This window comes from Acinonyx jubatus, chromosome B4 (genome assembly GCF_027475565.1).
Source record: "Acinonyx jubatus isolate Ajub_Pintada_27869175 chromosome B4, VMU_Ajub_asm_v1.0, whole genome shotgun sequence".
In the NCBI taxonomy this organism is placed as follows: Eukaryota; Metazoa; Chordata; class Mammalia; order Carnivora; family Felidae; genus Acinonyx; species Acinonyx jubatus.
Window position 1 is genome coordinate 130,491,562 of NC_069387.1, and position 23,057 is coordinate 130,514,618.

At 54.2% G+C, this 23,057-nt stretch overlaps 1 protein-coding gene across 3 annotated transcripts in view; it reads left to right on the top strand.

Moving 5' to 3' along the window:
* Positions 1-23,057, top strand: part of CACNA1I (calcium voltage-gated channel subunit alpha1 I) — a 134,847-nt gene that overhangs the window by 41,303 nt on the left and 70,487 nt on the right. For all 3 annotated transcript variants that reach the window (XM_053226824.1, XM_053226825.1, XM_053226823.1), the window contains exons 3-4: positions 10,536-10,648; positions 12,336-12,469. In XM_053226824.1, the coding sequence (XP_053082799.1) occupies positions 10,536-10,648; positions 12,336-12,469 (247 nt within the window). The remainder of the gene's footprint in view (positions 1-10,535; positions 10,649-12,335; positions 12,470-23,057) is intronic.

The following is a 23,057-nucleotide window of genomic DNA, read 5'->3' on the forward strand; positions in this document are numbered from 1 at the left end:
GTGCGGACAGCAGGGTATTCAAGGTCTGCACCTGGCTTCTCCCACAGAGCTGGGGCGGTGGGGAGGCTCTCACCTGCACCTCTGTGTCCAGTGAGGAGATGACTGAGGACTGACTGTCCCCCGAGGTCCAGTCTGGGGTCTGCCGAGTGCGAGCTTCATGACCTCAGGCAGGTCACTCCTTCTATCTGGGTCTCAGTTTCCTCATCCATCAAATAGTGGTGTGGGGGAGGTTAGGCTGTATCGGTGATTTTCAGGGATGATTTTGCCCCCAGAGGACATTTGGCAATGTCTGGAGGCCTTTGGGGCTGTCACAACTTGGGGAGGGTGTGCTACTGGTTTCTAGTGGGTAAAAACTTACTACACACAGGACAGTTGCCCACGACAAAGAACAATCAGGTCCTAAACGTCAGTAGTGCCCAGGCTGAGAAACCCTGGCCCAGGTGGTCCCTGGGGTCTTGGGGAGCTCTGAAAGTGTGGGCACAGCAGGGAAGGGGGTGTAGAGTGAGAGAGGGAATCTCTGAAGGAGGAAGAGAGGACAGTGCTGAGTCCCAACCTGAAGGGTTCCTGTGGTCATGTAAACTTGGGGTCGAATTTTGGAGCTGCCATTTACTAGAGTGTCCTATTTCCAACCACCTCCCATACACCCACCTGTCCTTGTCCCCACTCATCGTTCTTTACTCCATCCATCCATCCATCCATCCATCCATCCATCCATCTTTCCATCTCTTCATCCATTCATCTGCCCATTGACCCATCCACCTTCCTTAACCTTTACATTCATGCACTTAACCCCCCACCCCCGTCACCTTCACAACCATCTACCCATTCAATCATCCATTGACCCAAAGGCCCCACCCCATGCTCCTGTCTGTCCATCTATCAGCCCATTTACTCACTGATCCATTCCCTTCTTTGGCGGATACTTATTGATCAACACACTTCCCCCAGTCTCTCATCCACCTGTTACCTGCTCAACGCCCAGTCAAGCCCTCTTCTTGTACCATGTGTAAGGCCTTTTGTATCTGACTTATTCTCCTTACCTGCTCCTAGACTGTGAGTAACTTGAGGACAGGCTCCATGATCCATTAGTGCCTGCCTCTTCTTTAGGCCTTGGCCCTCAGCCCTGCACATAGTAGATGTGCAGCAAAGCTTTCAATGAAGTGCATCCTAGCAGGCAAGGTTGGAGGTGGAGGTTGTGTGGACAGAGAGGAGGCTGGCCAAGAGCACTTAGACAATGGGCCTTGGATGCCAAGCCAAGGAGTTTGGAAACTCTCTGGAAGGCCGTGGGGAGCCGTGGAAGGCTTTTGGTTTTGGAGGAACCCACTGGCTGCGTGTAGAGGCTTTGCAGAAAAGGCAAGGCTGAAGGAAGAGACTGTTCAGAGTGAGGAGTGGGGAGTGCAGCCTGCCTGGGGCAGTGGGGGTGCAGATTTGTGGGTGGAGGGGAGAGATTTAGGTGGTGAAATGGACAGGTCTCTGAAAGGGACAATGGGATGAGCGGGAGGGAGCCTCTGGAGGGTCCTCATCTGGACAACTTCCAGCACAGGTGGTGGCTGGGGGACCTCATTCATTGGGGGAGGGAAGTGCAGAGAACTTGGCAGTCTGGGAGAATATGACCTACCCCATTATGATGGATTTGAGGTTCCTAGAGACAACCTAGGGCATGTCTGGGAGGTCTGTTGGTCAGGATGGAGTGAGCCTGGGGCTGGGACAGATTGCAGACCTGGTCAGCTTGCTGACCACCAGAGTTGAGGCCTCGCGAGTGGGTGTGGGATCAAGGAGAGGAGAGGGGAGACCAGAGGCTGGGGAGCCTGAGAAAGGCCAACATATGAGAGTCGGAGCCCATGAAGTAGGAGAAGGCCCAGGTGTCCCCAGGGCCCGAGGGGGAGAGAGTTTCTAGAACAAGATCTTAGCCTGGGGTTCTTTTCTTCTCTTTTTTTTATTTTAGGAAAGAGGTGGGGGTGGAGAGAGAGAGAACGAGGTGGGGAGAGGGGCACAAAGAGAGAGAGAGAGAATCTTAAGCAGGCTCTGCACTTAGCTCGGAGCCTGACTGAGGGCTTGATCCCATGACCTTGGGATCATGACCTGAGCCGAAATAAAAGAGTTGACGCTTACCCAGTGGAGACATCCAGGCGCCCCTGGGGTTCTTGAACCTGGATGGGGTCAAGTTGCACGTTTAGTTTTCACTGATGTCAGACCGAAATGAAGCCTTTCTATTATGAACGGAGGTAACAAAGCACGGTGTGATTACTGGCAGTTTCTGTGGCTCACTAGTAGCAATCGCTGATGTCTCCCTGTCACATTGTGGTGCTTGTGGACTTCATCACTGCTTTACCGTCACAGTATCAGACCTGCCACTGGCCCTGGCTCTTCATTGTGTTGATAATGAATCTCGAGTGGCTCTCCTTCCTCCTGAGTTTGTTTGTTTGTTTTTTTTTAAATGTGTTGACAACTCTTTTAACATAACTGGCTTCCTTCCTTTCTAATTCTGGGCATTAAAAAAACGTATGCATTAAAAACATTATCCTGAGAAGGGGCTCATGAACTTCCCCAGGGGGTACGGAGAAGCCGAGAGCTGTGTTTGCAGGAGAGCGCATCGGGTGTGCCCAGGGCTGTGGGCCAGATGGGCGAGGAGGAGGGTGTGCACGCGTGTCAGCGTGTGCAGGTGCTGGAAGGGCTGCGGGGCTCCGTGGGAGTGCATACATGAATGTGTGTGTGTGTGTGTGTGTGTGGTCGCTGGCAGGCAGGGGAGATGTGTGGCGGAGGACTGGTCCCCAGGAGGCTGAGGGAGAGTGTCATCACCCTCTGTCCAGCCCTCACCCTCTGTCTGTGTCCCCGCCAAGTGTCTGCTTGTGGTTTCTTGAGGGCAGGGACGGCATCTTCTTCATTTGGGGTTCCCAGACCACTGTGGGCCAACAGAGGGGGTCTCAGCGAGGGGGTGCCGAATAATGGCATAGTGAGTGATGGATGTTAGAAAGGAGAAGGGGGAGTTCGGGGCGGGAAGGGAGGCTACAAATCCCTGCAGCACAGAAATGCCTCCTTAGACTCCTCGATGCCTCCAAGTGATGGGGACCTCACTCTTTTCTGAGGCTGCATATGCCCCGAGCAGCTGCTCCAGGTAGGGCTCTGGGCACAGAGAGGGATCGATACCCTCTGCCCTTTGGAGAGCACAGCCTGGTTGGTGGTGAGAAGAAGCCAGAACAGACCACACTCAGTTTGATAGCTGATATAAGTGGGGGACATTCAGGCCATCGTGAAGGCTTGGGGGAGGCATCTGTTCCCCCTGCCTAGGACTCCAGGAGGCTTCCCCAAAGGCACACCTCCTTTGTGGGTGGGATCTTGAGGCTGGGTCAGCCCACAGACAGTGGGGCTCTGGTCCCCAGGGCCTTGCCCTGCCCTCCCCTTTTCTTCGGCAGTGGCTGAAGCCTCCTTGGCTGGAGTTTCTATCCCATGGACTATCCGCCCTGGGGTTTTCTTCCAAGCTAGCAGCCCCTGTTTCCTCACCTCCCCCACTCCGGCTGTCTACACCGGGCACCGAGGCTTGCTGGGCATCTGGGAATCAGAAATGTTGGCCAAATTCAATAGGTTCTCCAATTATGGGGCCTCTAAGACGTGGACCTCATCTCACCCCGCAGGAGTTCTCAGCCCACTGAGACCCAGAAGCGTATAAGCAGAATCAATTAACCCCAGGCAAGGCAGTGTGTCACATGGGGAGCTCCCCACTGCTGGAGGCATGTAAGCAGAGAGGCCTAGGACCATCCGCCCAGCAGGTCTGTCCACTTTAAGGAGCGGTTTTCTGTTCCACCTCAACCACCATATCACCTTGGGCAAGTATCTGGACCTTCATTTTTGCATTGTAAAATGGGTGTAATAATGTCTGCCGTGCCTGTATCCCGAGGCTGCAGCGGGCAGGGGAGGAACGAATCCTTAAACAAACAGAAGACAGGATGGTGTGAAATTCAGATCCCTCACTAGCTGCGGCCTCGGTCTCGGCAAACCTGTCACACCCTCCCTTGCAGGGCTGTGGTGACGTTTCCCATGGTGGGGGGGGAGCTGGGGTCTGGGACAGTGGCCACCCCAGCAGGTGCTTGTGTGGTTTTAATTGTTGCATTTGATTTTTCCTTGTCCCAGTTGCCCTTCATAATTTTTTTGTTGGCCCTTTTATTGAGGTAAGATGTACATGCAGTAGAGCTCACAAACTGTCTTGTCCAGCTCAAGGCATTTTTCCATATAAATACACTACTGTGACCGCACTCGGGCCAACAAGAGCATCTCCTAAAGATGGAGAGAGCCCTGGGAGCTCCCTTGTCCCCCACCCCCAACAGGTGCTCACCTGAAGTCACCGCTGCTCTGACCTCCCTCACTGCAGGGTTAGCTCTGGCTGATTTTTCACTTTGTAAAATTGGATTCACATACTCTTTGCTCTCGGGTGTCCAGCTGTTACCCGGCATTATGCCCATGAGCTCCGTCTCTGCTGTCGTGTGTATCAGTAAGCTTGCCCTTTTTCATTGCTGGGGAGTATTCCATCGAATGGATGTGCCGCAGGCGTTTCTCAGCCTTGGCACTGTTCACAGGTGGGGCTGCATAATTCTTTGTGGTGGGGCCGTCCCGTGCATTCTAGGACGTTCAGCAGCATCCCTGGTCTCTACCCGTTAGATGCCAGTGTCCTGTCTCCCCATATCGTGACAATCAAAAATGTCTCTGCACATGGCCGCATGTCCCCTGGGGGCTGCCTGACTCATTCTCCTGGTGAGGGACACCTGGGTCGTTCCCAGGTTGGGGCCATCATGAATAACACAGCTATGAGCATTCTGGTTTTTGTGGACTTAAGTCAGAATTACTCCAGGGTATCCACCCAGGAGCGGCACTCCTGGACCCTAACGTGGGCCTCCGTTTTGCTTTACTAGAGGCCAAGCAGCTTTCCAGAGGATTTTGCTCATAAAGACACACCCAATGAATAAATTAACAAAGTAGGGAATGGATGTCCTCTTCAAAGCCCAAGGGTCTACAGCATGCTTGACATTCAGAATGGTAGCCACACATCGCAGCTGGCTTCCAGAACAGGGATGTGCTCTAGGTACATCCAGGGTGGGAGTAAGCCTCGTTCGTCTCAGTGCACTGATGCACAGGCCACATATACAACAGGTGCTGCATGGGTGCTTGTGGACCCAGCCTTGTAGAAGCTGGGATCCAGGATCTGGAACCTCAGGCCCCAGCCTTTGGAGAGCAGAGTCCTGAGCCTCTGTCCTTGGACTCATTGAGGACCAGTAGGGGAAGGGCCCCCCCACCCCCCACCCCGCATAGGGGCGTGGTCCATCTTCCCGGCCTCTCTGGCCCAGGGGGGATGCAGCTTCCGGCTTCTTCCTACACTTGATTTATTTAGACAACTGAGGTGCACCCTGGGAAATGGATCAGATTATAGATTTGACAAAAATAAAAACAAATTTGGCTGGCTCAGCCAAACCCGGCACTCCTGCCCCCACCCACCCTCCCAGAACCCTCCGAATTACAGAAACCGTGACTGTCATCTGGGCCTCCAGGATGGAGGGTGGTGGTCACCATGGTAACCGTGCTGGCCTCTGGCTCTGGCTCCCGGAGAAGAGGCCGCCCAGAGGGTCCTGCTGGGGCATCGAGCGCTGCCCCTCCATCCGGTCCCTCTTCTCTCTGGGAAGTGGCAGGTTCGAGGAAGCCCCCGGCCCGGTGGCTTCCCCAGCGACCCTGTCCCTCCAGTTTTCAAGACAGCCGTTGGGTGGAGTTACGACTCTGGTCCCGCTTGATTTCTTACCGACAAGGGGGGCCTTGAGACCATCAGCCTCCCCTTGCCAGCATCCCCCACCCCATTAGCTCCTCCTGGTGGGATAGTCATCCTTCCCAGCCTCGCGAGGGTGGAATGTCATCCTTCCTGACTCCATGACCCAGACCCAGACCGGAGGAGACAATGTAGGCAAGAAGGAAAAAGCAAATATTCCACTGGGCCCATGCCAGTCGAGGAGGGTCTCTCGTGTTCCAGGCTCTGTGCCTGGGGGCAGCAGAACACGGGGCTGAGAACATGGGGGGCGGGGTTAGTAGTCAGCAGGGGGCAGATTCAAATCCTGCCATAACAGCTGTGTGACCCTCAGTGCTTCGGTTTCCTTATCTGTAAAATGTGGATAACAGTAATACCTGCCGGTTTTAGGGAACTTTGCTGTGGGTCTGGGACAACCCTGCATTGCTAGGTCTAAACCCATTGATTTTTTTTTTTTTTAATGTTTAGTTTTGGGAGGGGGCGGGGAGGGGCAGAGACAGAGGGAGAGGCAGAATCCGAAGCCGTTCCAGGCTCTGAGCTGTCAGCACAGAGCCCGACGCGGGGCTCGAACCCACGAAGCGTGTGAGATCACGACCTGAGCTGAAGTCGGACCCTCAACCGAATGAGCCACCCAGGCTTTGATTCTTCTTGAAAGGTTGTTAGCGAAGATTCAGCACTTGGGAGGCCAACACGGGTCCGAAGGGCTATGATAGGTCTCTTGTTCTCTACCCGAGGGGATGGATACTAAATAGTCAGCACAGAGCACCAGCCGGGGATTTCAGTCCTCTGCTGGTGAGGTGGCTTTTCTCCCCGCAGAGCCAAAGAATGGCAGCCCCTGGGACCTGTTACCGGAGAGGCTGGCAAAGCGGGCTTTCCCTGCTGCACAGCGCATGACAAGCTCTGGTCCCAGGTCCACAGCTACACAGACTCTGCATTCCACGGCATCTGGGCTCCCTGCCTCGTGTGCTTGCTGTAGGGTTTAAATGAGATAGTACGTGCTGTTTGATTGGAAAGCTCCTTGGCAAACAAACATTCCAGAGCACTTGGGAAACGTTTGCCGTTTTTACCATCATCACTGCTGCTAACCCGGGGCCTGGCACACAGCGGATACTCGGTATATGCTCATCAATTCACTGCTGGGCTGTTAGGCCCGGGGTTCCGAGGACCCTGGGAGGCACGGTCAGCAGAGCAGGGGGAACAGGATGGGAGCCAGGCCACAAAGTGGGGGCTGTATGGAGGTGGGGCTGAGTCTCACTCTGGGGCTGGGGTGGTGGTGGGGTGGTTCTACAGCCCCCAAGGACCCTGTGTTTTCTTCTCCCCCAGCTGGGTGGGTGTCTGGGAAGGTTTCGTCTGCCAGGGAAACTCGGTTGGGTCGCTGCTGGTCTGTTCCCCCGTCCCTGTTCCTCAAAGGTGCCTTTGGCTGCCCATCCGGGATCTGTGCTGAGCAGGTGCCACACAGGCAGAGCCTGGACATTTGGGGAAACACGGGGTTTTGACGTTTGTTTGAAATCCAGCCATGGCTCAGGGACCCCCATGGGTGGGGAGTCTGTTGTCTGAGGGTCCCTTCTGCTCCTGCTCGCTGGGTTGCTAGGATGGCTCTCTGTCTCTCTGTTTCCTGTCTGCACGATGGGGGATTGGATTAGTTGCTTTTTGAGGGCCTCGATGTAGTTGTTCTGTGACAGAGGTTACCCTGACAGGAGTGAGGGTCTGGGCAATGAAGCAGACAAGGCGACAGGGTCCCCACTGCACGATCTCAGGTGCCAGGCAGGCGGCTTTGAGTTTGCTGTGCGAGGCAGTGGGAGCCATCGAAGACTCCCTGCCCTTGTGGAGCCAGCACTCAAGTCCTGGCCTGCCCTATTACCTAGAAATCCTCACCACCCTCTTGGGGCCTCTGTCCTCCTTCGAACTGTCCCAGAACCCCAGAGTCATGCGCTCTCAGAGCTCCCCACTGCTTGTGGCTAATGGTGGAAACATCAGGCATTGGGCCAGGTAGCCCGGAGACCTTGACTCCCTCTGACAATCTCCTTCCCCACGCTGCACGGTCTGGTTCCGCTTCAAGGAGGGCTGGTGCCTTTGATCCCTGAGCCAGTGGGGAGCATGTCACAACTGTGGGCACCAGTGCCAGCTCTGGCCTGACTTCTAAGCCTCCCGGGCTCCTGGAAAGAACCCAGACTCTGCCATCTGGGATTTCCCCGAGTGCCTCGGGGGGAGGGCTGAGACTGTCCACCTCTGAATGTCTGAAGCGGAGCCATCTAGAGGTGAAAGCCACTCCATCTGCCTCACCAAGGGACTCAGTACAGTGGGTAACAGCAGAAGCACCCCCCCACAGGGGCTCTGGGCACCACTGAGTCAGGTCACTCAGGCTGCTTACTGGCCTGTTTCCCCATCTGCCCCCCACCGCGGTGAGCTGTGTTGAGAGTCAGGGCCATGTCCCTAGGGACTTGGCACACGGCAGTTATGGTTACTGCCAAGTTCGTTACCGCAGTACAAGCTAGACCAGGGGGACAGGGAGCACTTCCGGAGAGGAGACTGAGCCACCACCTTGTGAATGGGGAAGGTGCTTCAAGGGAAGTTTCAAGAAGAAGGGACAATGGACGGGGCTGTGAAGGATGAGTAGGAGTTTGACCTGGTAGAGACAGTAGGAGGTGGATGCAAAGGGTATGCCTGGGGACAGCAAGAAGTTCAGCGCATGCCGAGGCCAATAGGAGAGAAAGGCAGAATTCACTGAGTTCACAGTGTAGGCAGCCTTGGATGTCAGGCTGAGGACGATGACGGAGCCAGGAGCCACGGAGGGTTTTGAATAGGGAAAGGCGTAATCAGAGCTGTGTTTCAGGCAGATTAACCCGGCAGTGGCAAAATGGTTTGGAGGCAAAGCAAAGCACTCTCGGGTTTTGTCTCTTAGCTCTGCTTCCAGCTGGTGACCTTGGGCAAATCACGTTCCCCTCCACGGCTCCGCTTCCTCGTCTTGTCGGCGGGCCTGACGATAACGCTCAGAGAATTAAACGAGGTGACGCTCAAAGCGCTCTGATGGCGCTGGGCACACCGTGCTGGCCTGGTGATTTGCGTGGGGCAGATTGGAGGGGCAGAGGCCACAGCTGGAGGCTACCGGGGAGGCTGAGTCAGGGCCCAGGTGAGAGACAGTGGGCGTGGTCTGAGGCCTCAGGGGAGGGAGGAGAAGTCCCAGGCCGGGACAGTCCCGGAGGCCCAGAGGAGATCAGTGGCTTTGGAGTCCAGAAGGCCCGGTGTGAGTCTCAGCTCTGGTACTTCCCAGAGGCAAGGCCCCTAGTTTCTCCGAGCCTCATTTTCCTCCTCTGGAAAATGGGCCTGCTGACCCCCGTCGCTCAGGGCCCTGATGAGGAAGAGGGGGGGTGGGTTCCAGGCTTCCGGGAGATACCTGCTAAGTGCACTTTGAACTGGAAGCTGGCAGGGAGGGCAGAGGGAGCAGAGGAGGCAGCTGGAAGGAGAGAAAGCATGGCAGGAAAGGGGAAGAAAAAAACCAGGGGGATGAGGGATGTTCACTGGTAATTAGAACGCTTGAACTTCAAAAAAGTTAATTAATGATGAAGCTGCTGCTGGAGCAGTGCTCAGGCTAGAAGGGGGCCCTAGCAGTGACTGCAATTAATTACAGGCTGTGGCGGGAGATTGGCAGCAGGGTGGGGGGTGGGGGAGGAAGGAGCAGGGCTGGGCGAGGAGGGTCTGAAGGGGAGGTGGGAAGGCAGGCGGCATCCCAGGGTGAGCGAGACCCGGGGATGAGGGAGGCCGTTGCCAGGGAAACCAGGTCGTCTCCCATCAGGCAAGAGGCGTTCGCCCCCGCTGGGTGGGGTCTGACCAGTGTGGCTACATCCAGCTTAGAGCAAGGGGCCAGGGTTTTCGTTCGGAGACACTGCAGAATCGCTGGATGTCAGAGCTGGCAGGTCCCACAGAGATTTAACTTATTCGTGTAACGGAGCTCCACCTAGATGCCCGTCACTGTTAGAGGTATGAATGCAAGACCCCTGTCCCCTTGGAATGGAGGTTCCAGCTGTGAATGAAGACAGCAAGCATGCCCACAAAACGACTTTGGAGGTCCTGCCCAAAGCTGGTGGCTGCAGAGTTTCTGCCCCCGGCCTGCCTGTGAAGGCTGAGCTCCACCCTCCTCGGTGCAGAGGCTGGGGAGGACCGACGCTCAGATATTCCAGAAACTGGTGATGAGTTCTAACCCCGCCCCTGGAAGAGGAGAGGACAGGGGTGTCCGGCCCATCTCAGCCACACTGGACAGGGCCTTTGGCCCCTCCAGTTCCAGGGCTAGTGGTAGATGTGGAGGAGCCATAGGTCAGGGGAGGGGAGAGGTGGTCACAGGAGGGAGGCAATGACAGTCAGAGAGAGGTGGTTAGAGGTGGAGAGGCAGGGATAATCCAGAGATGGCCTGCCAGCTGGGCCCTTGTGGACTTCTCCTTTCCTGGTCCTGAGGGGGACGCTCAGGCTGGGGCAAGGAAGTCGGGGAGGGGTCTCTCAAGCAGTAGGGTTGGTAGGGGTTGAGTTCTTTGATGGGTCTGGCACCAGCAGCCGTGTCTGTTGTGAGGTATGCAGACTGGTCTTTGGTCTCCGAGGTCTTTAAAAAAGTGGGCATTGACCCACTCAGAGGAGGCATCTGGAGGTGGGAATGGGGTGTATGCCAGCGTTTGTGGTGGGTGGGGGTATTAAGTTCCAGGGTGCATTCAGCCTTCCCGTGGCTACAGTCTTGCCGACCGTTTTTTCCTTGACTCGGTGTGTACATGGTTTGAATGTGTCAGCATGCTGGTGATCCTGCTGAACTGCGTGACACTTGGCATGTACCAGCCCTGCGACGACATGGACTGCCTGTCGGACCGCTGCAAGATCCTGCAGGTGAGGCCGGCCAGCCCTGCCTGGCTTGCTCTGCCCCGCCCCCCCACGCGGCCCCGCCCCCACCAGCCATGCCCCGCCCACGCACCCCGCCCCTTCCCTGCCATGCCCCGCCCACCCGCCATACGCCACCCTGTCTGTCATGCTCAGTGGCCTGCCCTCGCCTAACTGGCTGTTTTCTTCATCACTCCCAACTGGTCTTACCCATGCCCCGTCTTGATCCTCTTTCCCCTCCGTCCCCTCCATCCCCTACTCTACATTTTGGAGCCTCTGCCCTACTCTAGGCTCCCATCTTCCCCCATCTAGGTGCCTCCCCAAGCCTTCCCCTGCTCTTCCCCACCCCAGACTGACCATACTGTCCCATGCCGGTAGAGCACAAGTGACCCTGACACATTGCTCCCCAGTGCTCTTGGGATAAAGGCCAAGTTCCATAACTCTCTCTCAGTGGCCCTCAGGAGCCGGCCTCCAGTGGCTCCCCTGTTTTCATCTCCGAGGTCCCAGGTGGGGGCCTTATCTTTGGTACCTGCCATGACTCTATTCGGAACTTGTCTACCTGTAGTGCAGGGTGTTAGGGTTATACCCATATTACAGATGGGTCTGACCATCTGTCATCATTTGTAATCATCATCCCATGGCCTCTCCCTGGGAAAGCCAGATTCCTCCTGGGAGGAATTCCTCCTGTGTTTCCACAGGACTCAGCAGTTTCGGAGCAGCCCAGGGTCTCAGAATGCCTTGGGGCACTTGTTAAGAATCCAGACGTGGCCCATCCCAAATCTGCAGATTCAGAATCTCTGGGGTGGATCTTGGGTCTGAGTGGGTGACAGGCTCCTCATGCAGCCTCAGGCCCCTGGGTGGGGTTACAAGGGGTTACAAGGGATGAGCCTCAGGCTGACTTCCCAACCAGGTGGTGAGTTCACTAAGGACCCCTTTCTATGTCGGTGACTCCCAGCCTACTTCCCAGCGCACAGTGAGTGGGCTCGTTTGTTGAAGTGAATTGACTACAGCCCTCATTGATCCTGGAAAGAGGAATTCTACCCAGACCGTGTCCTCAGGAAATGTATACTCACCTGAGCCCATGCTGAGGGACACATTTGGGGGTTTCTTTCTGAGCAGAGGAAGGAACGCTGAAGCCTTCCTGGAGGAAGTGTCAAGTCTGTTTTGAGAAACCTCCTTCCCCGTGGGCCTCGGAGTCAGATTGATCCGAATGTCAGTTCTGGTTCTGCCACTTACCTTCCGCATGACCTGGGGCAAGTCGCGGAAGCTCCCTGAGTCGGTTTCCTCACCTGTAAAATGGGGCTCTCTGTGGGGTTGCTGTGAGAATTAGAAACGAGAATGAAAGCCAGCTGTCTAGCCCGGTGGTTGGCAGTTATTATTAGGGGGAGCCCTTTGCCCTGCCCTCCTCTGGGTCCCTCGTCAGTGTGCCTGACTTTAGGGAAAAAAGAGTGGGCTGTGTGACCTTGGGCAAGTTTATTCCCCTCTCTGGGCCTTTGTGGCCTCATGTGTGAAATGACCCCATTGGGCCAGGGCCTCTGAGGTTCTCTTCCTGCCCAAGAGGAGACGTGTCCAGGTCTCTTCCAGGCCTCTCGGGTCCGTGCCTGGGTCCCCGCCTCATACTGTGGCTCCAACCCTGTGGTCCTGCTCCACAGCCTCATCCTGTCCCTTGCTTCTTGCCTTCCTCCTGCCCCTGCAGGTCTTTGATGACTTTATCTTCGTCTTCTTTGCCATGGAGATGGTGCTGAAAATGGTGGCCCTGGGCATTTTTGGCAAGAAGTGCTACCTTGGGGACACATGGAACCGACTGGACTTCTTCATTGTCATGGCAGGGTAGGTAGCGTACCTGAGACAGCTCTTTGCCTCCGGTGCACACCGGACATAATTGAAATATTCTGTGGGGCTTCTTGGTGACAGTAATGATGCCACATCATGTAGGGCCTTCCCGGACCCCTGGGGTGGGAGGAATGATGGCCCTTTGCCGAATGGCCTGGACAGACAGACACTCCTTCCTCCCCTCTCTGGTAAGGTGTATGTCCTCGGCATCGTCAGCTGGTAACTGGGTCTGTTTTAACGCTAACTGTATGACCTTGAGAAGGCTACTTAACCTCTCTAAGCCTCAGTTTCCTCATCTGTGAAGGAGAGACAATAATTACAGCGACAGCAAAATGAGCGCCCGATCAGTGTTAGCTATTATTTTTCTTACCCTAGATCGCTCAGCAACTCAGAGACAGAGCACAGACTCGGGAAATATGTGACTCCAAACCATGGTTGCTTCTGTCAGGACACAGGCCGTGGTCAGAGAGAAGCCAGGTTACAACTTAGCCCACTTGGAGCATCTTGGACTCCGCTTTGGGCCTTGTTCCTGCTTTCTTGGGTCAGACCGGGCTGGTGGCTATTCGTGCATTCACCCAGCGGCCAGGGGTTGGATGAGCTCCTACTAAGTGCCAGCACCATCCTAGGTATGGGGTATGAAGGACAGCAAACACAGAATAGGCCTTGTCCTTCCCAATGACTGTCTGGGGAGAGGCATCCAACAGCCGTGCACTTGTCACACACACCGGGATAAGGCCCCTGGGAAGAGCGTTGGGGTTTTCTGAGAGCACCTCTGAGCCGTGTTGGGGGCTTGGGGGCTTGAGGACTTTCCTGAGGAGCCGACACACAAGAGCTGAAGGACAAACAGGTGTTAACCATGCCCAGTAATGGGTCATAGAGCACAACTGAGAAGCGGGAGAGACAGGAGGAGGAGAGAAGGCTGGAGGCCTGTGCGTGCGTGTCAGTGTAGGTGACAGTGCGTGTATTCGTGTATGTGTGTGTGTCAGTGTGCACGCCTGCGTGCGGCTGTGTGAGATGCCATTGAGAAGGGGCAGGGAGGGAGGGCAGGCACATGGCCGAGATGGGAAGTCAGTGCCACCAAGAATATGCTAGGTGCCACAGGGATGCTCTGAGATGAAACGGTTTGTCCACTAGTGTTTTAAAAAGTGTTACGCATCGTCTAAACACCCTTCCCTGAGAACAGAATTCAAATGTCACAGCCACCCTGTCACTTATTTAGGCCTTGCTGGAAGCTCTGTGGGGCTCATATGGGTTCTCGTGGACCACGCCACCCCTCTCTCAAGAACTTCATTCTCCTCATTTTGGTCTGGCTGGAGGACCAGAATGCTTAAGGAGGTTTTTTTCTGAAAGACAAGGTGTTTGGACAGCATCATTTTTCAGTCTTGCCTGTCCAAACAGGTTCCTTTGATCTTCCTGTGTGAAGGACAGTTTTTGTCTGTTCTGGAGTCCTAATTTCTCTCCCCAGAGCCCTGCATGTGGTCCACTCAAATCCACAAGCTAGTATTGCAGGTGAGTCTAGTTCAAGTCTGTTTCTTTTTCCCGGCTTTCCCCTGCCGGAAGCTTATAGGGTATTCTCCTTACCTTCAGAATTCAGACAGTCCACTAGGGCAAGTCTAGGTATAGGATTGCTCCCTGCAGGTCCTTCTAGAACTGGTATTTTCCTTCCAGTCAAAAAAAAAATTTCTTTTAGGGGTGCCTGAGTGGTCAGTGGGTTGAGGGTCTGACTTCGGCTCAGGTCATGATCTCACGGTTCATGAGTTCCAGCCCTGCATCGGGCTCTGTGCTGACCGCTCGGAGCCTGGAGCCTGCTTCGGATTCTGTGTCTCCCTCTCTCTCTCTGCCCCTCCCCTGCACTCTGTCTCTCTCTCTCTCTGTGTCTCAAAAATAAATACACATTAAGAAAAAATTAAAAAAAAAAAAGGGGGGCGCCTGGGTGGCTCAGTCGGTTGAGCGTCCGATTTCGGCTCCAGTCATGATCTCGCAGTCTGTGAGTTCAAGCCCCACATCGGGCTCTGTGCTGATGGCTCAGAGCCTGGAGCCTGCTTTGATTCCGTGTCTCCCTCTCTCTCTGACCCTCCCCCATTAATGTTCTGTCTCTCTCTGTCTCAAAAATAAATAAACAGTAAACAAAAATTAAAAAAAAAAAAGAAAAAAATTTCTTTTATTGTTTCTTTGGTTATTGCCCATTCTTCTCTGCAGCCTCCTGGATTTCCCATTAACTGGATATTTCCCCACTCTATCTTCTCTGAATTCTCTCCCCTTTCTCTCGAAGATTTCCTCTGTACTAGAAGAGAATTCCTTGACTTGTCTTCTGAATCACTAACGGTGTCCTTTCCTCCAGTTACTGCCCCGTCTGGAATTGTTCCTTTCCTCTGCATCTTGTTAATTCCCAAGATCGTTTCTCGTTTTGGGTTTCTCATTTTTCAGAGCAGCTGAGACCTGTTCTTGTTTTATGGATGCCATAGTCACTCGACTCTCCTTATGGATATTAATTAGGCTTCTTAACAGTCCTTTCCTGATCGTGAAGTCAAAGTGTAATTTCCAAAGAGTTAAACAAAAAATGACTCGCACACAAATCTTAAAAGGCGCGTGATTGACTCACCTCATTAATGAGGAACCAGTAGGATGGTAATCGGCAGAATTAGGAAAATAGGCATTGGAGAGAGAAGGTGGGGATAAGAGAATTAGGTCAGAAGCAAAGCTGGTTAACAGGCTACAGGGTCAAAAAGCCATAACTTTGGGGGTTATCCTTTCTAATGCACAGAAATCACTTACGAAAATCTGCAGGTTAACATGTAATTTCACAACAGCAAGACCTTTAGTTAATAGTAAATAGTGAAACAAAGGTATCTTCCCCTGGATCATGAAATAATCCTTAGATGGGTCTGTTAAGTAATGCTCCAAAATGACATTGTGAGAAATATTGCCCTCCCGCTGCCTTATTTCCAAGTTTTAGGACAATTTTTCTTTTCTTTAAAAAAATTTTTTTTTCAATGTTTATTTATTTTTGAGAGACAGAGCGTGAGCGGGAGAGGGGCAGAGAGAGGGGGAGACACAGAATCCGAAGCAGGCTCCAGGCTCCGAGCGGTCAGCACAGAGCCCGATGCAGGGCTCGAACTCATGAACCGTGAGATCATGACCTGAACTGAAGTCGGACGCTTAACCGACGGAGCCACCCAGGCGCCCCGAGGACAGTTTTTCTTGACTCGTGTTTCGGGGAAGTCCTTTGTTTTGCTGGTTCCGTTCACTGCCTCCTATGAGCACCCCTACCCTGCCCTTTTGACTTGAAGAGTCTCTGTTGCTTACCGCTTCCCCCGTCTGCTCATATTTATAAATTAAGACAACGAAGGTCGAGCACAGTGAGGAGCGCCAAGGTCTGTTTGGTATCTTCTCGTGGTCCTTGGGTGAGGTTCACAGGCCAGCCCCCTCCTGGGGGCAAGGGAGAGCGGTGCGCATGTGCAGTCCCATAGGGCCCCGTGCCTGGTTTCATGCTCTGTTCTCACCGTTTTGAAATTCTCAACAAGTTCCGAATGAGGCCCTGCATTTACATTTAGCACTGGGACCCACAAATTATGTAGCTGGTCCCGGCTCGGGGGCAGGTTCAATGGGAGACTTCTTTGCTAGGGTCATGAACACATTCAGGTGACTCAGACCTGTCTTATTCTCGAGGTCCTCCTTGTCCTTTGTGCCTAGGGATGGTGTGGGTGCAGAGGGCAGGATGGGAAGCCACGACCTGAGGCTCCAGAGCCCAGCCCCCCAGCCCCAGCCCCAGCCCAGCCTGGGGCTATAAATGTTCTGTTTCCCAAGTAACAAGCCTGACATCCCAAAGACGTTTTCTTCCTTCCTGCTCCTCCCCTTCCCCAAATTACTGCCTCCTTTTTCAAGCTGTGGAGGAGACAGAATCTCCACGCTGGAAGGTTCCTTAGAGGTCAGAGCCTTCATCTCCATATCCAATCAGCCTCTGCTTGCATGCTGCCGCCGTGGGGAACTCACATGGCAGCCGATCCCAAATAGCGATCTAGCACGCCTGATGTGCTAGAAAATTCTTTCTTTCACTGAACTGAATTTGTTTTCCTGTAGCTCCCATCTGATGAGAGCATTCATTCACTTATTCCTTTACAGAAATTAGCATTTATTGAGCACCTACAGTATGCCAGGCCTTGTGCTGGGCAGTGGGGGCCACGAGATGAACGAGATATGCCATTGTGACCTCATGGTTTAGAAAACAGATATAAACCCAAGAATGCAATATAAATCCTAAATTGGGATCGATGCTGCTGCAAAGAAGTGTAGAGAACCATGGGGTCATGGAGCAGGTACCTGATTTACGCAGGGGTCAGCGTATGCCTTCCTGAAGAAGAGAGGCCTGGGCAGTGAGTAAGAGCTGAACAGGCGGAGGACGGGGGAAGGGTATCTTGGGTAGAGGGAACAGCATGCAGAGGGCCTCGGGCTGTTGGGGAAGGGGCATGAGGGGGGAATGTTGGAGCCTAGGGCTCCTGGGGGGAAGGTGGGTGCTGGAAGATGAGGGCAGAGAGGGGGGCAGGGGCCCGATCGCACAGGGGTCCCAGAGCCTGCGGGCAGGGGCATCTCTGTCATGACAGACTCACGACAGTCCTGCAGAATTTGGAAGGCAGCTCCTTTCCCCCTCGAGTCTCACTTTCCTTCATGTGAAATGTGCCCAACACCTGCCACCATTTGTCAAAGAACAGATGAGGCAGCTTCACCTGCTGGCATCATATCAGGCTGTCGTGGTGCCCGGGGGTGGGGGTGGGGGAGCAGGTCCCCAACCTCCCAGCGATGACTCATGGGGCGGAGAGAATGGGCTGCCCTTGTCCCAGTGCCATGTGGTGACCCGTTGAGCGGCTGTGCTGCCACCCCCTGGTTGTGTTCACTTTCCGAGCCAGGTCTCTCTCGCCCCCGGGAACTAAAAACAGGTTTTTGTTTTTGTTTTTTAAGTTTGTTTATTTATTTATTTTGAGAGAGAGCACGCGCGCGCGTGCACAAGAGCAGGGGAGGGGCACAGAGAAAGAGAGAGTACCCCAAGCAGGCTCTGCACCATCGGTGCAGAGCCGGATGCAGGGCTCGTTGCCCCCACTGCGAGATCATGACCTGAGCCGAAGTCAAGAGTCGGACGCTCAACCAACTGAACCACCCGGGCACCCCACAGTTGACCTTTTTTTTTTTTTTTTTTTCAACATTTTTATTTATTTTTGGGACAGAGAGAGACAGAGCATGAACGGGGGAGGGGCAGAGAGAGAGGGAGACACAGAATCGGAAACAGGCTCCAGGCTCCGAGCCATCAGCCCAGAGGCTGACGCGGGGCTTGAACTCACGGACCACGAGATCGTGACCTGAGCTGAAGCCGGACGCTTAACCGACTGCGCCACCCAGGCGCCCCACAGTTGACCTTTTTTTAACCCAAGTACCAAACTTTGCATTTATTGCTATTACTTTTATCTTGCAATGATCTCTTGGAGTCCTGATTCGGTTGCTCCTTATATTTGCTTCCTGTGCTTGGTCAGCCCTGGGCAGCGGGGTCCTGTGGCACCTCGCTGGAGACTCTTTCAGCGTGAGAAATCTCCAGTAATCATTGGATAAAGTTTAACCCTCCTCACCGTCTTATTTAAACTACGCTCTTCTGCTTCTGTCCATTAGGAGGTCATGAAATATCCAGTGGCGTTTTGTTGAACTTGAGAGATTGTCTATCTCCCTTGGTGTATTACGCTGGTAATTTTGCCTCCTCCCCTGACATGAGTGGCCACTGCCAGCTGTGGGGAAGGGCCTGAGCACTTCTGTTAAAGGCTTCCCCGAGAATTCTGATGATTCTCTCAGGTGAAGCAGGGCCAGAGGACTGGGCCACAGCGACCTCTCTGAGGCTGAGCCAGAGCCTTGCCAAGGGCATGGCTGGGTGGCTGATGTGGGCCCCGCCTTGCATGAGTGCAGGGAACAGGAGCCGCCTTGAGCCTGAAAGCCCTTGAAAGCTTCTAACTATGACGGCCTCTCTCCCAGAGAGAGCCTCGGTGTGGAAAATGGAGCCGCTAAGGGATGAGGAGGAATGCACCAGGAAGGGGCGACCTCCCCACTCCTCAGACACGTGCACAGCCTCGCGCCCCTTCTCAGTGTTCCTCAAAATTCAAGGGGCAACAGGATCTCTGGGAGTACCTGTTAAAATGCAGATTCCTGCGGGACGCCTGGGTGGCTCAGTCGCTTAAGCCTCCAGCTTCAGCTCCGGTCATGATCTCGCGGTCCAGGAGTTTGAGCCCCGTGTCGGGTTCTGTGCTGACAGCTCAGAGCCTGGAGCCCGCTTCGGATTCTGTGCCTCCCTCTCTCTCTGCCCCTCTCCCGCTCAGGCTCTGTCTTTCTCTCTCTACAATATATAAACATTTAAAAAATTCAGATTCTTGGGCCTCACCCTGGGGATCCAGACCCAGGAATATGGGGGGCCTAGGAATTTGCATTTTAGCTAAATGCCCAGGTGGCCCTGAGGCAGGTGCTCTTGTTATGTGACCCTCAAGATGCTCTTGATTGGACACCCTCCAGGTGGAGAGGACAGTTCCCAGTTCTGGGAGCCATAGGAAGGGGAAGAAGCACGAGAGGGCCAGGATCTGAAATAATTCTCATGACAAGTAGACGTACTTCGTGAACAGGGCCATGAGGACTCCCCCTCAGAATTTCTGTCATCAGTAAAAATACCAACACAAATAGCAATAATGTCAGTCATTCAGCACCTCAGCCAGGGAGTGAGGAGAGGCTGGCTCGGAGTCTATCATACCCTGGGAACCTGTTCTCTTGAGTGAGTGAGCGCAGCACGGGGAACAGCTTCCCCACCCTGACTTTTATGGGCTCTTGGGAAACAAAACGTCAATAAGAATTGTTCCTCAACCCCGGACTAGAGCTTTCTAAAAAGAGCAGGCAGGTGCGTCCCCTCTGCAGTTGCTCTCTGAGAGTTCCTTTTGTCCAAACTGCCTGTCGGTGGTTCTGTAGAAAGCAAAGGGAATGGAATCCTTCTAGACTTCATCCAGGGGTGTGAGAAAAAATAAAAGCATCTGCTGTTTGCTGAGTACTCACTGGGGGCCCAAGCTGTGCATGATCTGGTTTACTCTTCACACTAGCTCTCTGAGCGGCAGACTGTGGTCAGTTCCATTTCGCAGATGAGGCACGGTAACAGGGAGTGACCTCCTCAAGATCGCAAGCTGGTAAGGGGAAGAGCCAGGAGGTGAACCCAGGGAGCTTGGCTCCACGGGCTGGGATTGAGTCCTGGCTCCGCGTGGCTTGCTGGGATGCATTTGACTGCACGTAGCAGAAAAGTCGACCAGCCGTGGCTTGAGCAAGTCCTGGGGTGTTTTTTCCAATGTGACACGAAGTTCTGAGGTCGGTGGGTGCTGATGGCGGCTCTGTGACGTGGGGGCTGACGTCCGTGATTTTCCGGGCCTTTCTTTCATGGGCGCAAGGCAGCTGCTGAGGCTGTGAACCTCGTGTCTGCGCTGAAGGAGGGAAGGGTGAAGGGAGACAAGGCTATGTCGGCCACGCCTGTCCACTTGGATCAGGAAGATAACATTTTCTTCCCTAGATCTTTCCCCCGTGCCGGCATGCTTGATCAGAACTGGGTCTCATGGCCATCCTTCGCTGCGGGGGAAGCTAGGAAAATAGAAAACATCGCTGAATTTGGCTCAGGCAACCAAGAATTGTTCCCTGGGGCCAGGCAGGATTGGAAGAAGAGAGAAAGCACATTATGTGGGCAACTTTCAGAGCATACCGCATTCCTCAACTAGGGCCCGAGTTTCTTTGTTTGCTCTTGGCTCTAAAGTCAAATACCAACCCCATGCAAGCTGTGCAGAGGCCTGTCCCCGCTAGCAGATCGGGCTGTGGTTATGGGTGTCAGAATGTCATCATTGTGGCTGTTTCCAGAAGCCTTTGGAGCTGGCCTCCCTCCTCCATGACTCTATGCGCATCATCTGTGAGTCAGGGAAGCACTCCATGTGTCGGCAGGGCCAGGGCACATCTTTACATCCTGATTTATCCTGGGTTCTACAGGTCTGTCTGCTCCCAGCACTGGGTGCTCTGAGGGCGAGGCTGAGGCTGACTCATCATCGCGGAGTCCCCAGAGCTTGGCTCTGGGCCAGCGTGGAGGGGGAGTCTCCATGACATGTTTGTTTGGAATCTGTCGTGCCCAGGCACCGTGGAGCTGGGGGCGAGGGTATCCGGGGCCACTTTTGTGAAGCTGAACTGGCGTCGGGTGGGCGTGGATCTGAGAAGATTCCAGTGGGAACCTCGGGGTGGATGGTTTTCTTATTTGCTTGTGGAGTAGAGTGGATGAGAGCCATGATAACCACGCAGGTTCGTTTCCATGGAAACAGGATGCTACATGCTATGAGGGGTGAGGGGTAGAGAGATTCTCTGGCTACAGGCTGACAAGCCAGACGCCAGTCAGTCATGAATCAGGAAGGGTTCTGTCAGTTATATGGGGCAGGAACCTGCCGATCCTGGTTTCAGGGAGTTTATCATTTCCTTTACTCAAAGCCCAGGGATCTCTGGCTTCAGGGCCCATTTGATCCAGAATCCTGGAAGATGTCACTAGACAGTGTGTCCTCCCATCCTACAGCTCTGCTCGTTATTCTGTGCCGACATATATCCCGGCAGCCTTCCTCCTGGGTTGCGGGTGGCACAGGTCAGCCCAGGGCTCACAGCCTACTCTCTTGGGAGTCACTGGAAAGACCCCTGCCCTTTCACAGCCACTCCCCAACGAGCTTCCTTGGCTTGGATTGGGTGGCGTGGCTCATGTGCTCATGAACCAATCACTGCGGCCTGAACGGGGCTGTGCTCTGATTGGCCAGACCTAGGTCCGGGCGTACCCCTGGCGTGAATGCGAGTTCAGGGTCTTCCGTGGCGTGTGGCCCGAGGTTGGAGAGGTTAGATGTGCAAAATGCGGGGCCTGTTACCGTAAGAGCAGAGGAGAGCAGAGAAGGGAGAAGGGTAGGAGCAGAAATCGGCATTGGTCACTAATTTTCCAGAACTAATATTTACTGACGGTGCTGTGCTCTCTTACATCCTCACAATCCCGAGAAATTGATGATGGTGGTGGTTAACCCCCGGTTGCAGATATGGGCGTGGAGGTTCAGAGAGATCAGCAGCCTGTCCCACGTCACACAGCTTACATGGGTTAGATCTGGCATGTGCTCACCTACGGCCGGCCCCAGAACCCACGCTGACTCACAGCATGAGGGGTTTTACCTTTTCAGAGGCCAAAATATTCCAGTTGGTCCGCCCCTGGGGACCTGGACAACGTCACCAGCCCTCAGAAGGCCGCCGGGTGAGTCCTCTGAGAGGGACATGTACCCCCCAAACTCTGGTAGAGCCCAGTGTCTCTTCCCAGCAGCCGTGTCCACCTGTCACGGTGCCCAGACCGGTGTAGCTGTGCTAAATTTCATGAAGCAGACGTCATGAGGCGTATTTGGGACCTATACTTAAACGTGATGTATTATTGTTTATCTGAACTTCAAATCGACTGAGAATCCTGTGTTTATCTGACACCTCCACCCAGAGATGAAGTCACTGGAGTGTTGTCACCTGAGTGGAGCCTTGTCAAGCGAAGACCTGGGGTCTCCTGCTGCTGCAGTCCCCAGAGTTGCCCTGAATCCCACCCTCCTGGGGTGTCTCTGCAGCCTTTCCTCTGACTGTGGCCCCAGATCTTTCCTTTGCTCTGAACTCGGCCCGAGTTGGTTTCAGAGCATCAGTTTCTTTAACAGTCAAATGGGCTTAATAACCCCTGTACTTCTGGTTCCATAGGATGTGTGTGAGGATTTATGGGTGATGGTGACTCATAAATCAGAAAGTGCTGGTCAAGGTCAAGGGCTAATGTTATCGCTCCTCAATTCCCTCTTTCCGGTATCTCCTCCCTCCCTGCCTCCGCTGAACACCTACTATGTGCTAGGTGGTGGGGTTGTGGCGTAGGCTGGCCGTCGAGTTACCCACTAGTACAAGCCTGAATCATCACAGAGCTGCCTCCTGACAGATGAGCTGCCATTTCCGGCATCTCAGTTTCCTTCCCATTAGCTACATCCTAAATTACATTTTAAGAAAGCCCCCGTGGGTCCCTTGCAAAGATTGAGGAAACACCCTATTTTTATCAGCGGCACACAGAAACCATCTTCTGGGAGGGGTTATTTCCTGGAAAGACGTTACGTCTCAGTCATTTCATGTTGCTTCTTGTCAGCTCCAAGCCTTTTTTTTTTTTTCTTTTTTCTGATCTTGTCCCTCAAGTTATTCGTTTGACAAGCTGGTATAGAGAGCCCACCTCTAAGCCGGGCCCTGGGCTGGACACTGGGGACGCAGCTGGGACTCCGATCCAGCCCCTGCCCCGAGGAACAGGGACACGTCAGAGCACACCTCAGAGCCAGAGGTGCCCTGACCGACGCAGGGTGGGACACAAGGCGGGCGAGCCCAATTCTGCCCAGGGGTGGGATCTGGAAGGCACGGGAAGGTGCACCAGGTAGAAAGACTGGCAAACGCCTGGCAAGAGCAATGTTGCACTCTGGGAACACGCGATGTTCAGGTGTTCCTGGAATGCAGGCCACGTGGCGGACGG